This window comes from Catharus ustulatus, chromosome 25, assembly GCF_009819885.2.
Source record: "Catharus ustulatus isolate bCatUst1 chromosome 25, bCatUst1.pri.v2, whole genome shotgun sequence".
NCBI lineage: Eukaryota > Metazoa > Chordata > Aves > Passeriformes > Turdidae > Catharus > Catharus ustulatus.
The window spans coordinates 1,865,273-1,878,604 of record NC_046245.1 but is presented as its reverse complement, the minus strand read 5'-3'; the positions used below and the strand labels follow the sequence as shown (position 1 = coordinate 1,878,604).

The window sequence follows — 13,332 nt, the reverse complement described above, 5'->3', positions numbered from 1 at the left end:
GCAGGGGGGAAAGGAAGCTGCTGTGGATGTCACACACAGTGCTCAAATCATATCTGTCACTGTGACTGAGGTACCTGAGTGCAGAGCAGAAAATCAGGCTCTTCCTTTCCTTCTGTGAGTCAGAGGTGATTGCTCTCCCTGCTCCAGGCACAGTGACTCACTGCAGCACAGAAAGAATAGCTCCCAGAGTCATTAATAATCTGTTTTCAGCATGTGCTTGGCACTCTCCACTAACTGCTCACACCGTGCAAGGCTGGAGGTGATCTGAACAGAAAAAGCATCATTCATGTTATTATTTATGTCACTTAGGAGAAGTGACATTTCCAGAAACATCTCCTGGGACAGTGAAGTGGGGTGGGACAGAAGCTGTTGTGTCAGGAGTGACACCAAACTCCTGGAACTGTCACTCAGCCATGGCCTGACAGCAAGTGGGGTAAAATGAAGATAAAATTGGGAGGTTTGAGAACACAAAGGCAAAGCTGCCCCATGAAAAAACCATCAGAAGTGCCTGGAAAAGGGTGAGGATGGGGATGTGCTGCAGGACAGGGGCTGGTTAAAGCACTCCAGGCTGCAGCAAAGCTCTGCTGAGCACGAAGCCAGTGCAGAGGTGCCAGGCCTGGCTGATGAGCAGCACTTAATGAGCTCTGCAGGAGCCAAATCTCACGGCACACATTCACACAGGAGCTGCCAAACCCAGCCCTGCCTTCCCAGCACCCTTCACTTTTCCTTCAGCAGCAAAATGAATCTTCTTCTTTTGACACAACAATCCTCAGCAGAGCAGAGGTGAGGGGGTTTTGGCTGGGGGGAGATTACAGAATATAAAGGATGTTTGATGTCTTTAGGACAAATTTGCTCCCTCCACAACAGTGTGAGGATTTTCACAACTTGTGAATTTTCCCATTTTCTCCCTGTTTTCCCATTTTCCATTTTCTCTGACTGACAGCTGTTAAACAATATTGACCCCACACAGCCAAAGCAAAGGCTTTAAGCTCAGTTTGACAGAGATTTGCCAGAGCAAAAAAAACAACAACAACCCCTTGTGTGCCCCTCCCAGTGCCAGGGCTGTGCTCCATTCAGTGCTGGCCCTGACACATCACTTTTGCTGTGCCTGCACACAGGAGCTCACAGGAGCAGTGACACCTCCACAAAAGAGCCACAGGCACGTGGCTCAACAAATCCCAAAGTGCAGCAAAGCAGAAAAGATGCAAACTATTTATTGCCCAACAATGCCTGGCCAGGGTGAGCTGATTTTTGTGTAGGAAAGGGAGCAAAGATTAAAGCTGGCTGGAAAATAGGTGGGTTTGTTTTGATGGAAACTTTGTGGATTGCTCAGGTGTGGAAATGACTTCACTGCAATTACACAGCTACATAAAAAGACTAAATAATCATCACAGAAGAATTCTCATTCCTCATTTTATTAGATGAAACTGTCAATTTTGTTTTAATTATTCAGTAGTGATACAGTTGGAGCCCTCTGGTCACAGTGATAAGATCAAATAAATACGAGAGGTGAACGGAAAGAATTGGAATCACAGTTCCATCAGTGTTTTTCAGGATACATTTCAGAGTATTTCCTGTACATTCCAGCACATTTCACAGTATGAATTTACAGAACATCCACCCATTTCAGTGCACTATTTAAGTTCTGAAAAACATCTGTGCAGCAGGAGGAGCTGCACTGGTGCCTGCAGCACAGTCCCTGTCACACAGCAGCTTTCAGGTTTTTCTTTGGCTAACATCCCTTTGTCAACTATCTAGTGATAGAATTAATTTAATTAACTGATTAAATAAATTATTTGTCTGATTAATACTGGTAACCCCAGCTGTCAAGGCCAAAAGAATGCTGAACCCTTTGGTGCTGTCATAGGTAGGCAAGAAGTGCAAGATGAGGCAGAGTCAACATCCATGGCCTGCCTACCCCAGCATTCCCAAAAAACTGAGCACTGGCAGTGAAGGAACAAACCTCTGACCCCTCTGAACTGAAGGGCTGCACATTTTTCACAATCAAATTCTCAGAGGAGCATGAACTGACTCAGTGAGAAAAGAGAGGAGGAGACAAGGATTTAATTCCTCATTTCAAGCTGCAGTCCCTTATTCTGACACCCAGTTGCACAACACACCTTGAGCCACAGCATGAGTCAGGGAAGGGGAAAAAAAATAATCACTAAATGATGGAAGGAAAAGTTTCCAGCACCTCCTCAGTTACAACAACATAAAAATTGTGGAGTGGCTGAAAACAGAGTGAGAAATGAGTGCAGCATGGGAGTGAACACTGCCACTGGCTCAGGGTAGCAGGGATGCTGGTGAGAGAGATCCCAGGAGAGAATCCCCAGGGAAAATCCCCAGGGAGAATCCCCAGGGAAGCAGCCCAAGAACCTCTCAGGGTGGCTGTGCCAGTGACAGGAACCTTTCTCCACTCACCAACCCTCCCTGGGAGTTTCTGGCACAAACCTCACCTGAGCAAGATCCATTCACCAGAAAAACTGAGTTTGTCAGGATGATTCACCTTCCAGAGGTGATTATAACTTAGATTTTTAGTGATTACCAATTTCAAAGGCTTAAAGTGCTGAAAAAAACTCGTGTCAGATGAAGGGCTGCACATGAGACCACAGAGAGCAGAAATCAGAGTTATTTGTTGGCTTTTGCCAGCACTTCTCCCATCTGTATGTAAACCACAATATAAAAATAAACCCCAATTCAGTACCCAAGACACAAGAGCACCTTCAGCCCCTCTGTCCCAGAGCCCAGAGCAGCTGCTCTGCCCTGAAGTCTCTCAGAGCTCGTGGGAGCTGGCATGGGGCTCTGGAAGGGTCTCAGTGTCACAGTTCTTGATCAGCTGGAACAGGAACTCCACCTGTTTCTCATAATTCTCAATGGAGATTCTCTCATTCAAGCCATGGATCCTGAAAGAAAAAGGAGATTTTTCAGTCCAGGGGGAATTTGTGACCCAACTGCACACACCCTGCTTGGCTGTTGTCTTCATAAAGCAGTGCACAACAGAAAACACAGCAAAAACTGCACTGCAACCAAATGCACTGACTCAAAGGCTCAGAGCCCAACAGCTAAACCTGGAAAAAAATCTAAAAATCTAATCTAAAAAAAAATCCCAGTGACCCATTTCTGTCACTGTCCTGTACAGCCAGAACACAACTCCTGCATCATCTGCACCTTAAAATGAGAAATCTAAATAAGCAAACAACCCCTTGCATGATGATGTTGTTACCACATAACTGCAGGAAATTTCAGAGTGGCAAGGGTCCAAATATGTGGATAAATCTGCAGGACCAGGCCAAGTACCAGAACAACAGCTCTCCCACAAAGGAGCACTCAGCAGCACTGAATCCAACACCTCAGTGGGACCTGCCTGCCCTGGGAGGAACAAAGAGCCAGGGCTGAACTGTCCCAGTTCATTCCTACCAGGGCTGAACTGTCCCAGGCTCATTTCTATCAGAGCTGAACTGTCCCAGGCTCATTTCTATCAGAGCTGAACTGTCCCAGTTCATTCCCACCAGGGCTGAACTGTCCCAGACTCATTCCCAGCAGGGCTGAACTGTCCCAGGCTCATTTCTGCCAGGGCTGAACTGTCCCAGACTCATTCCCAGCAGGGCTGAACTGTCCCAGGCTCATTTCTGTCAGGGCTGAACTGTCCCAGGCTCATTTCTACCAGAGCTGAACTGTCCCAGGCTCATTTCTAACCATGGCTGAACTGTGCCAGGCTCATTTCTGTCAGAGCTGAACTGTGCCAGGCTCATTCCCACCAGGGCTGAACTGTGCCAGGCTCATTCCCACCAGGGCTGAACTTTCCCAGTTCATTCCCAACAGGGCTGAACTGTCCCAGGCTCATTCCCAGCAGGGCTGAACTGTGCCAGGCTCATTTCTGTCAGGGCTGAACTGTCCCAGGCTCATTCCCAGCAGGGCTGAACTGTCCCAGGCTCATTCCCACCAGGGCTGAACTGTCCCAGGCTCATTTCTGTCAGGGCTGAACTGTCCCAGGCTCATTCCCACCCAAACCTGCAGGCAATGGTGACCTGACAGTGTGTGAGGCCAAGCAGCACAAGTTCTGCCCTCTCTCATGGATCTCCTTTCCCTGGGCCCAGCCCAAGAGCTGCCCCAGTGCAGGGCTCATACCTGGGGAGATCATCCTGCCTCAGGAGCACAGGGTTGAACCTGTAAATGGCCCTGGTGATGTTGGTAAAGTGCCTGCTGTCCGTGTTTCCAATGCACGTGCCTGGAAAACAAACCTCAGGTTTGCTCTGCACGAGAGGAAAATCTGCACTTTGAAAAGTGACCCACCTTTCCCCAGGAGAGAGGAAAAGCAAATGATAACAGTCCTGCAGTGCCTGCCCCAAAAGCATCACTGGAAACATTGATTGGTACATCCTGAACTTTTTCTCCTTCAGGAGCAGGAGCTGAGCACACAGCTTGGCCTAAGAACAGCCTGGACACTCAGCCTCCCCAAAAATTTAAACTTCAAACTTCAATCCACAATCTACAGAGCTAGGAAGGAGCTGCAAGAAAGGGAAGGGGCTGGGATCACAAGGAACAATACAGAAAAGCAGGAATGCTTTTCCAGCTATGAAAACAGCAAAAGAACTAAAGCAAGAAGACCTCCTCCTCTCCCTCACAATTCCTTTCTTCCCTGAAGAGATTCCTTTGTATGTGCAGAGAGCCCAATTCAAGGCTCATTGTTTCTGTCAGCTTCCTGTTTGCTTTTTTACTTCCACTACTAAAAAACAACATGAAAACTTTAAAAGCATAAAGAGGGAAGGGAATAAAAAGAGGAAAAAACAGCTGTTTCCAGCAGTTAACAGCTGGGGTGGAGGAGTACACAGCAAATGGAAACAAGGGAAAAGCAGAAGAGGAAACAACAATCATCATGTGCCTGCTGTCACCTGGGACTACACTGTCAACATCTGGGAAAGTGTCCAGGATGGTTCTTTGAAAAATATGGATTGCAAATGTCTGCTCATCCCAAGGGCTGATGGGCAGGGGGTCAAAGGCCTCCACCACATCAATCTTCACTCTGTCATCAGCAATGGTGCTCCTGACTGCCTCCAGCACCTGGGGTGAAACAGAGACAAAAGGAGCACAAGAAATGACAGAGCTGCTCTCAGAGACATCAGCAGATGTTCAGCCTGCCACAAAACATCTGTCTGTGAACTGGCACTGTGGCTGCACACACAGACTGAGTGTGCCAGCCTCTCTGCTGATACTTCAGCTGAATTTTTGAATCAGAGATTAAAAAATTTAATCAGAGATTAACTAGAGATTGTCTCAAGGTACTCCTGAACTTCAGCCCTGAAAGGCAGCTGCTCTTGGAAATTCTGGCATCCAAATAATCCAGAAAAAGCTTCCAGAGAGGCTTGGGGAGGGAAGATGTTTTGTAGTGACAACATTTCCCAGCTGCCCTGGGCTGGCCAGGCCTGTCAGACCTCCTGAAGTGTGCAGGATTCCCAAATCCCCCTGGGGACAAACCCTAAGGCTCCCATCCCAGATCACACATGAGCCACTTGGGGCTTTCTGGCAATTAAGATCTCACCAGGGGATCAATCAGATCTCACCAGGGGATCTCACCAGACCTCACCAGGGGATCTCATCAGATCTCATCAAATCTCACCAGGGGATCAATCAGATCTCACCAAATCTCATCAGATCTCATCTACCTCAGCAGCTGTCTCAGCTGAGTGGATCCTGAAGTTCACTGTGGCTCTGGCAGAGGAAGGGATGACATTCACCTGGAAAAAAAAAAAAGGGTCAAAGTTTAACAGGAAGTGAAAACCAGAATGAAATGCCAGCTGCAAAGTCAGAACTGCACAAACAACTGCAGGCCTCAGATGCTCCACTGTTCCACCAACTGTGATATCTCTATGGTAAAACACTGTAAATCTTACCTAAAATGCAGATAAATACACAAAGAAATATTCATCAAATCAACAAAACAGAAGTTAGCTGTTACTTATATAGAAGTTTTTACCCCTCCCTTCAGAAAATTTACACTGAGCAATTCTGAAATTCTGGATTTTTAAATGATATTTGTACCTCATTGTCACATTACATGGTTCATATTTAGGTAAATGTAAGTTGCTTAACAAGTGATTTTATGGAACACTTAAATCCTCTTATCTGCAGACTGAGTATTTACAACTGTGTTAAACAAAACCATGTGTAATCTTCAGAGAAAGCCCCAAGGTTGCAGGGTGTCACTTCCCCCCTGGCCACTCCGTGTCACTGTTCAGCCACTGCAGCTTCTCCTGCCTGATGCTTTTCAGTCACAGGATTTTTCAGGGACACACCAAACTCAGCCTGTTTGTTTTCCAGTATTTTTGGACAGCTCCTCTCCTTACCAGGCAGGATCTGGCTGTTATCTCCCAGTCCAAGGTGCACACTGAAGTCACTTCAGGCAAACCCCAGAGCTGTGCTACAAATGTCTGGGCCAGGGAAGTGTTTGTGACTGTGGCAGTTTCAAATATTGCCTTTGGTACTTTGCAGGAATATGCAGAAATCACATTTTCTTGTCTGTCCTAAAATATTTTCACAGTGGTGGACAAAGATCAGATAGTTCTGAAAGGATTTTTAACTGCAGCCAAATCCAAGCCACACCTGAGTTTTGTAAAAATGAGACTGTGGCACCACACAGGGCCCACACTGATCTTGTAACTGGATAGAAATAGCTGGAAATTCAATGTCCTAATTGTCTCATCATAATTACATGGAGAAAAAGCCAAATTCAAGTACCTTGATCCCTGCATTAAACAGGGTGACTGCAGTGGTCGTTCGGATCAAGGCATTGGTGGAAGGTTTCGAGGCAAGGACTCTACAAAAATAGGAACAAACCAACAAAACTTTTCAATTAAGTTGGACATTGCTAAAATATAAACTCCATAATTTCACAGGCAATAAGCTGAATGATGGCTTATTTCATTAACCAAGTGATTATTGACATTATGTAAACTATAAAATAACTGATTTCCTGGAAGATTAGAAAGGGCTTCATCTTGTAAGGGAGAGAAGCTGGGGATGTTGATCAAAGATCTCTTTTCTTACCTGCTGACAATAGGTGAGAACAGCCACAAATTGCTCATGATGATGTTGAGAGGAAATTTGAACTAAGGGGAAGAAACAAAACCACGAATCAGAAAATTTTCATTTGTCAAGAGCGCGGCGGAGTCACAAAACAATTCCAGCAGAAACAAAAACCTGGGACAAAAACTAGCTTTTTTTATCCTTTCTACATAACTGCTCTGAATTCTTCACTGGGTTATCACTCTGATGGAAATGTGGGAGGGAAATGCTGCTTCTCTCTCACCTCTGCTGCGAGGTGCTCCATGGTCATGAGCTCTGGGCCGTGGCCAAACAGGTTGCGCAAGGGATTCTGCTCCAGCCTACAAAACAAATCAACACTGACAAGGTAAAAAAAAACAACTTCACAACTTTCTGGCTGTTACTGCTCCAGAAGGATGTCAGGAATTTGATTTGTATCCCTGTTCTTGGAGATGCAATCATGCTTTGCTGTCCTGGTAAGTCAATGTGCAAGCAAGGATTTCTGGGCATTCCAGTCAGGTGCAAAGAGTTCCTTGAGAAAAGGCTGAAAAAATCCCAAAGCCTGGCTCTTCTAAATACATGGAAATCCAGAAAAACAAATCCCACCATGTCTGGACATACTCAGTTTTATTAAAATATGTATTTGTTACCCGATTTGATATCTACACAGAGATGTAAAGAGATGAATTCTGCAGTCACATCATGACTCTATCCCAGCTTCACTGCTTGGAGAATTCCCAGCTGAGGTAGCAGGGATGTGCAGGAACAACTCCCAGAGAAACTCTGCCACCCAAACAAAGGAATCTCTGTTGCTGCAGAGTAAATTAGGGCAGACAGCACTTGTCTTGCTTTTAAAGCATTGCCTGACACTTGGAACAGCTGAAGTGCAAAGACCTGGCAATTGTTCCTTGGCTGTGAGTTGCATTTCTGCCCTTCAAAATGAGCTAAAAAACTGCAATTTCAAATATAGAACAGCAATTTGAAAATGACCTTACACACAAGTATTGAAAAAGTCACATATCAGTGATTTAGGAGTTTTTTTGACTGGTTTTGGCACTGGGTGACAAGGAAGCTCTCACCTGGACATGGCTGCTGCCAGAATGCCAATACTTGTCTCCTTAGGAGGAAAGGATGAATGTCCTGGCTCTTTTTCCACAGTGAAGTTCAGTGTCATTGACCCTTTTTCTGTGACAGCAATCCTGCCACAATGATAAATGAATCAATTAATTAACAAATAAATGACTAAGGCAATTCCAAACACGCACGCACAGTAGATAAAAATAACCACTCTGCATAGCTTGGGTGTGATAAAAACCACTCAAGCAGCAACAACAAATCATTAACACAGGGTTTAGATCCCTGCAGGACTGGAGGCTGCTTCTGCAGCGAGCAGAGCTCTGCAGGAATCCAATGCTCAGTGGAACATTGTGTCTATCAGCAGGGCTCTGCTGGGCAGCAGGCAGAGGCTGAAGGTCCCTGCCTTGCACTTTGTGCCAGCTCCAGCAGCACCAGCGCCTTGAAAACATTCTCTGGTGTCATCAACAATGTCATTGATCACTGATTAATGAGTGCAGGTGAACCATGGGGGTCACTCTTACACAGCCACGGGTTTCTTCACCCCTGCAATGATGCCATCCAGCACAGCACTGCCCTCATCCAGCAGGAAGGAGAGCTGCACTCCCCGGGCCTCCAGCAGAGCTGCGATTTTCCTTCCTCCCTTCAGGCCAGACACCTGTGGAAGCCAGGCAGAGGAACTGTCCAGATCCAGCCACAACGTTGGGAGGAAAAGGGGAACACACCTTGCTGTTGGTTACACACAAAGAATGCACAACCCACCCTGGGGAACAGCTCCAGAGGAACCATCAAAGATTCTTCCAGGAAAATTAATTGGGGGTTGTTAATGGCCTGATAGCAGATGAATTTACAGGAGTGCTCTCATTGATGAGTCACTGACTGCTGCTTTCATTTTGGTATCTCAGAGCTACAAACTCCACAGATTAGCAATTGCAGACCTGGTTATTCCAGCTATTAATAATTCTTTTTTTCTGTTTTGACAGTGCACAACCAAACCCACCTCCTCTGTCTGTACCACTGGCACAACCACGTGAATCTCAACCCAGCTTTTCCTGTCCCCAAAATTCCTGCTGCACTTTCCTTGCAGAAGAGAATTTGAAGAGACACCCTCTGGTGTTCTTTACTCTTTGCTCATCACACCAAACCTTTTGTGAATATTACTCCAAACAATCAACCCATAACTGTGACCTGGGGCCTGACACAGCATCTCCCCACAGAACCAAGAAAACCAGGAAAGACCTCCCAGCTAAACAATGTTTTAAAAGTAAGCCTTGTTAGCTACAGCAGCAATGCAAACAGGTTGTTGTTCCAAGGGAAGGGAAGAAAATAAAAATACCTCCTCATCGTGGCCAATGCCGATATAGAAGGAGCGGCGCGGTCGGTAATTCCTCCTCAGCAGGAATTCCAGAGCTTGCAGGATGCCCTGAAGGAAAAGCAGAAGGTGCTGAAGCATCCCTGGGTGGTGATGAGGAGAATAAATGCATTGATGGGAGAGAATTGTGATGCTTTCACAGCCCCTGTGCTGCTCACAGCTCCCACTGAGGATATTCCTGTTCCTTGGGAAGGACCTGCAGTGGTTTTGATCACAGTGCTGTGATAGGTGACAGTGGCAGCGTGGGGACACGAAATACAGAGTAGATTGTTTGGGGACAAACTGCCCAGGGAGCCCCAGAGCCAGAATTCCCCAAGGGATTCACTGAATTCACTGCTCCCTCTGCTCCTCTCCCACTGGAGCCACCAAACCCAGGGGCTTTAGGGAGCAGCACGTCTGGTACAAGAAGTGCCAAGATGACAAAAACACAAGAAACTTAATTTGAAACTCAAACCTTGGAGTCCCTCTGTGACACCTGGGAAAAAGGAAAATGTTTATCCTGGTTTCAAACACAGCATTTGACAGAGAATGATGGAATGGTTTGGGTTGGAAGGGAAACTTCCACTTTTCCTGGCCTTGGACAGTCCCACAGATTCTCTGGGCTCCAGTGCCATAAAACTTTAAACTGGCATTTCCCAAAATACATCTGCATCTGTGAATATGATTCTCCTGATGAGTTTTAACCCTCACTAACAAGGCTCACTCCTCTCCATCTTTAGGAAAAGTTGGGAGAAAACTGCAGGAATTTATTCAAACTAGGAACTCCTCATAAAAACAAGAGGGCGAATTCCAGGATGGATTGGTGCCCTTGTGGAAAGACATCACCCAGCACACTCACAATGGCAGAGTTTTTGTTATCCAGAGTTCCTCTTCCATAGATGAAACCTTGGTGCTCTGCAGCTGAGAAAGGAGGGAAATGCCAGCCCTGGGGGGGAGCAGGCACCACGTCCATGTGTGCCAGCAGCATGTAGGGCAGCAGGCCAGGGGCAGAGCCCTGCACTGTGAACAGGTGGCTGTACTCCCCAACAACTTCATGCTGGATGAACTCTGAGGAAAATACAGCTGGGAAGACTGTTAAGGAAAAAAAAAATTAAAGACACATGGGAAATCACTCCATAGAGTTGTTGAGACACATGGGAAAGAAAAGAATTATCAATAATAACCATTAGCATCACTCCACAGAGTTGTTGCCTAGGTAGCATCAGGGGGGAGCTGTAAATAAGATTGGTCACAGCAGAGGATAAAAGTTCTCACACTTTTAGCAATCCCCCTCATTTGGGATTTGAAACTCTCCTAAATAAAAGCAGAATTCTTGCCCAGCAGTGCTGCAGGGAGCAATGATGGAACTGCCAAAAAATTAGGCTGAAGCACCAGCAATCATCCTCTTTTTATTTCTTTATGGCATTTAATCATCTCAAGGACCAAAAGCCATCATTGCAAAAAGTCTTTTGAACTTTTTGGGGGTATTGAAACCCCCAAACTGCTGTTGCAGAGGGGACACACGTGTGACATTTCTGACAGGCCTTTCTTCAGGAAAAATATAAAAATCTGTTCCCTTACATTCAGGAGTGACACACGCTCTCTTCAATTTATTTATGAAAATGAAATAGAGCAGCAGAGATTGCCAAGACTGAGAGGTCAGTACCTTTCTGAATGTAACTCCCAAATTCTGCCATGGCAGTCGTGTTCAGATCCTCTGGAGACCTGGCCACAGTTGGGATTTGAATGGCCCCTTCAAAGAAACACAGAACAGAAACCCCTCAGCACCAAACCAAACAAAGCTCACACTGCACCTCAAAAGGGGAAGTACATTTATATTCCTGAGGGTTATTTTTTTCCAGGCTTTAAACATTATTTCACAGCACAGCACGAGCTGCCACGATCAAAAAAAGACTGATGTGCTTCAGCTGGGCCGTGCACAGGCAGCATTTCCTGACAGCTCAGCCAAGGTATCTCTCCAGATAATTTGACTCCACTTTTCACGCTCAAGTGTTGAATGATATCCTTAGAAATGCTACTGTCCAGGAGCAGCTGTAATTTGCTTGGGTGATCTGATTCCCCAGAGCCACAGGCTCCTCTGGCAGTTGAACTGGCAGCCCAAGGTTCTTTCTCAAGAGGAAAGCAGGTTGTGAGAGTTGTTCCACTTCCATTTTGCTTTTTTAACCTATATAAACACACAGGGCCTTTTGGTCTGGCCTGTCATTTAAACAGGCTCTCCAACATCCAGTCCTGTCCTGCAGAACATGGGAATAACCCAGTGCTGGCTGCCTTTCCAAACAGCAGCTGCCAGGAGAGGTTATGGATTCTTTTGAGGTTGTGTGATTCATGAGTTAACACAAAAATCTATTGTGAGCCTTCATTTTCCCATTAAAAAGAAGAATGCAAACATGATTTGCTAGGCAATAAATCCGACAAAGCAGCAAGGTATGAGGTTTATACACAGGGCTTTATCACTTGGTGCCAGATTGTGGTTTCCTGCACAGTGCCAGCCCTCCTGAGAGCTAAACCCCTCAAATCTTCCACGTCAGACAGCACAAACAGCCCAGGACTGCTCACAGCAGTGGTGAGCAACAAGAAGAAAGGGAGAAAATCCCGACAGTGACTTAGCCAGTGGACAAAGGGATGTCTGGAAACGCCGTCACGGGTGTCTGGCAAAATTCTGTGTGTAAGAGCAGGAAACGGTGGAGAAAATCAACACAGGGCAGGAGTTGGCTCAGGAGAACTGCAAGATTGCTGAGGCTGGAAAATCCCTGTGGGATCACCCAAGCTGTGCCCGATCCCCACCCTGAGCACCCAGAGCCACCTCCAGGTGCCACCTCCAGGGATGGGCACCCCAAACCTCCCTGGGCAGCCCCTGCCAACCCTTCCCATGAGCAAATCCCAGCCTGAGCTCCCCTGGCCCAGCCTGAGCCCGTTCCCTCTCCTCCTGTCCCTGTTCCCTGGGATGAGATCCCAAATCCCCCCCGGCTGCCCCCTCCTGTCAGGGAGTTGTGCAGAGCCACAAATTCCCCCTGAGCCTCCTTTGCTCCAGCCTGAGCCCCTCAGGATTCTCCAAACCCTTCCCCGGACTCGCTCCAGCCCTTCCTGAACTGCAGAACTGGACCCTGCGCTCGAGGTGTGGCCTCAGCAGTGCCCAGCACAGATTTCCAAACACTTCCTCAGTGCTGCTGGGAGCCAACACCCGGCTCCTCACAGAGAAAACACCTGGGGAGCGGCGGCCTCCACACCCGTGTCCCGGATCGCCCCTGACGAGGGGCCGGTCCCGGGGCGAGGGGGGCTCGCAGCGCTCGGGCCCCCTCACCTCGCAGCGCCTCCTTAAGCTCCCGCCGCTCGGCAGCGCTGAGGGCGGCGGTGCCGGCGCTCCGTGCCCAGAGCCGCGGGACCCCAGCCGGGGCTCGCAGGACGAAGGCGCGGAGCAGGACGGCGGCCACCAGCACCAGCACCACCGAGCCCAGCGCCAGCAGCCCCGCCAGCACCGCCCGCCGCCCGCCCGCCATCACTGAGCGCCGCACGCCGCCGCTGATGGGCGTGGCCCGCAGCCAATCACCGCCCGCCCCGTCGGGATGGTGACCAATGGGATTGGAGAAGGGGCGGGTTGAGCCCGCCTCCCGCGCGGGTGCTGCTGGGAGTTGTAGTTTGCAGAGGATGTGGGGGCAGCCGAGGGAAGCGCGGAGGGTGGGAATGGTTGTGTTGGAAAAGATTTTAATTCCCATCCAATTCCACCCCTGCCATGGCAGGGACACCTTCCACTGTCCCAGGGTGCTCCAAGCCCTTTCCAGCCTGGCCTTGGACAATTCCAGGGGTGGGAAGCCACAGCTTCCCCGGGCAACCTGTGCCAGGGCCTC

At 47.9% G+C, this 13,332-nt stretch overlaps 1 protein-coding gene across 1 annotated transcript; it reads right to left on the bottom strand.

Moving 5' to 3' along the window:
* Positions 1 to 1,399: 1,399 nt before the first annotated feature.
* On the bottom strand, positions 1,400 to 12,984 carry PM20D1 (peptidase M20 domain containing 1). The gene is made up of 13 exons (XM_033080420.2): positions 12,789 to 12,984; positions 11,133 to 11,219; positions 10,326 to 10,558; positions 9,452 to 9,538; positions 8,640 to 8,773; positions 8,121 to 8,240; positions 7,307 to 7,382; positions 7,045 to 7,106; positions 6,736 to 6,814; positions 5,664 to 5,735; positions 4,893 to 5,061; positions 4,129 to 4,228; positions 1,400 to 2,903 (listed from the first exon to the last, which is right to left on the bottom strand). The coding sequence occupies exons 1-13, from the start codon at positions 12,982 to 12,984 to the stop codon at positions 2,774 to 2,776; spliced, it is 1,545 nt and encodes a 514-aa protein (XP_032936311.1). The 3' UTR covers positions 1,400 to 2,773.
* Between the last annotated feature and the right edge of the window lie 348 nt (positions 12,985 to 13,332).

Excerpts from the sequence above, each read along its gene's own strand:
- PM20D1 (XM_033080420.2), bottom strand. The coding sequence starts at position 12,984 with ATGGCGGGCGGGCGGCGGGCGGTGCTGGCGGGGCTGCTGGCGCTGGGC. Across the intron at positions 11,220-12,788 it reads GCTTAAGGAGGCGCTGCGAG|GGGCCATTCAAATCCCAACT; the intron begins GTGAGGGGGCCC and ends GTTTCTTTGAAG. Across the intron at positions 8,774-9,451 it reads GCATTGGCCACGATGAGGAG|GTGTCTGGCCTGAAGGGAGG; the intron begins GTATTTTTATTT and ends TGGCTTCCACAG.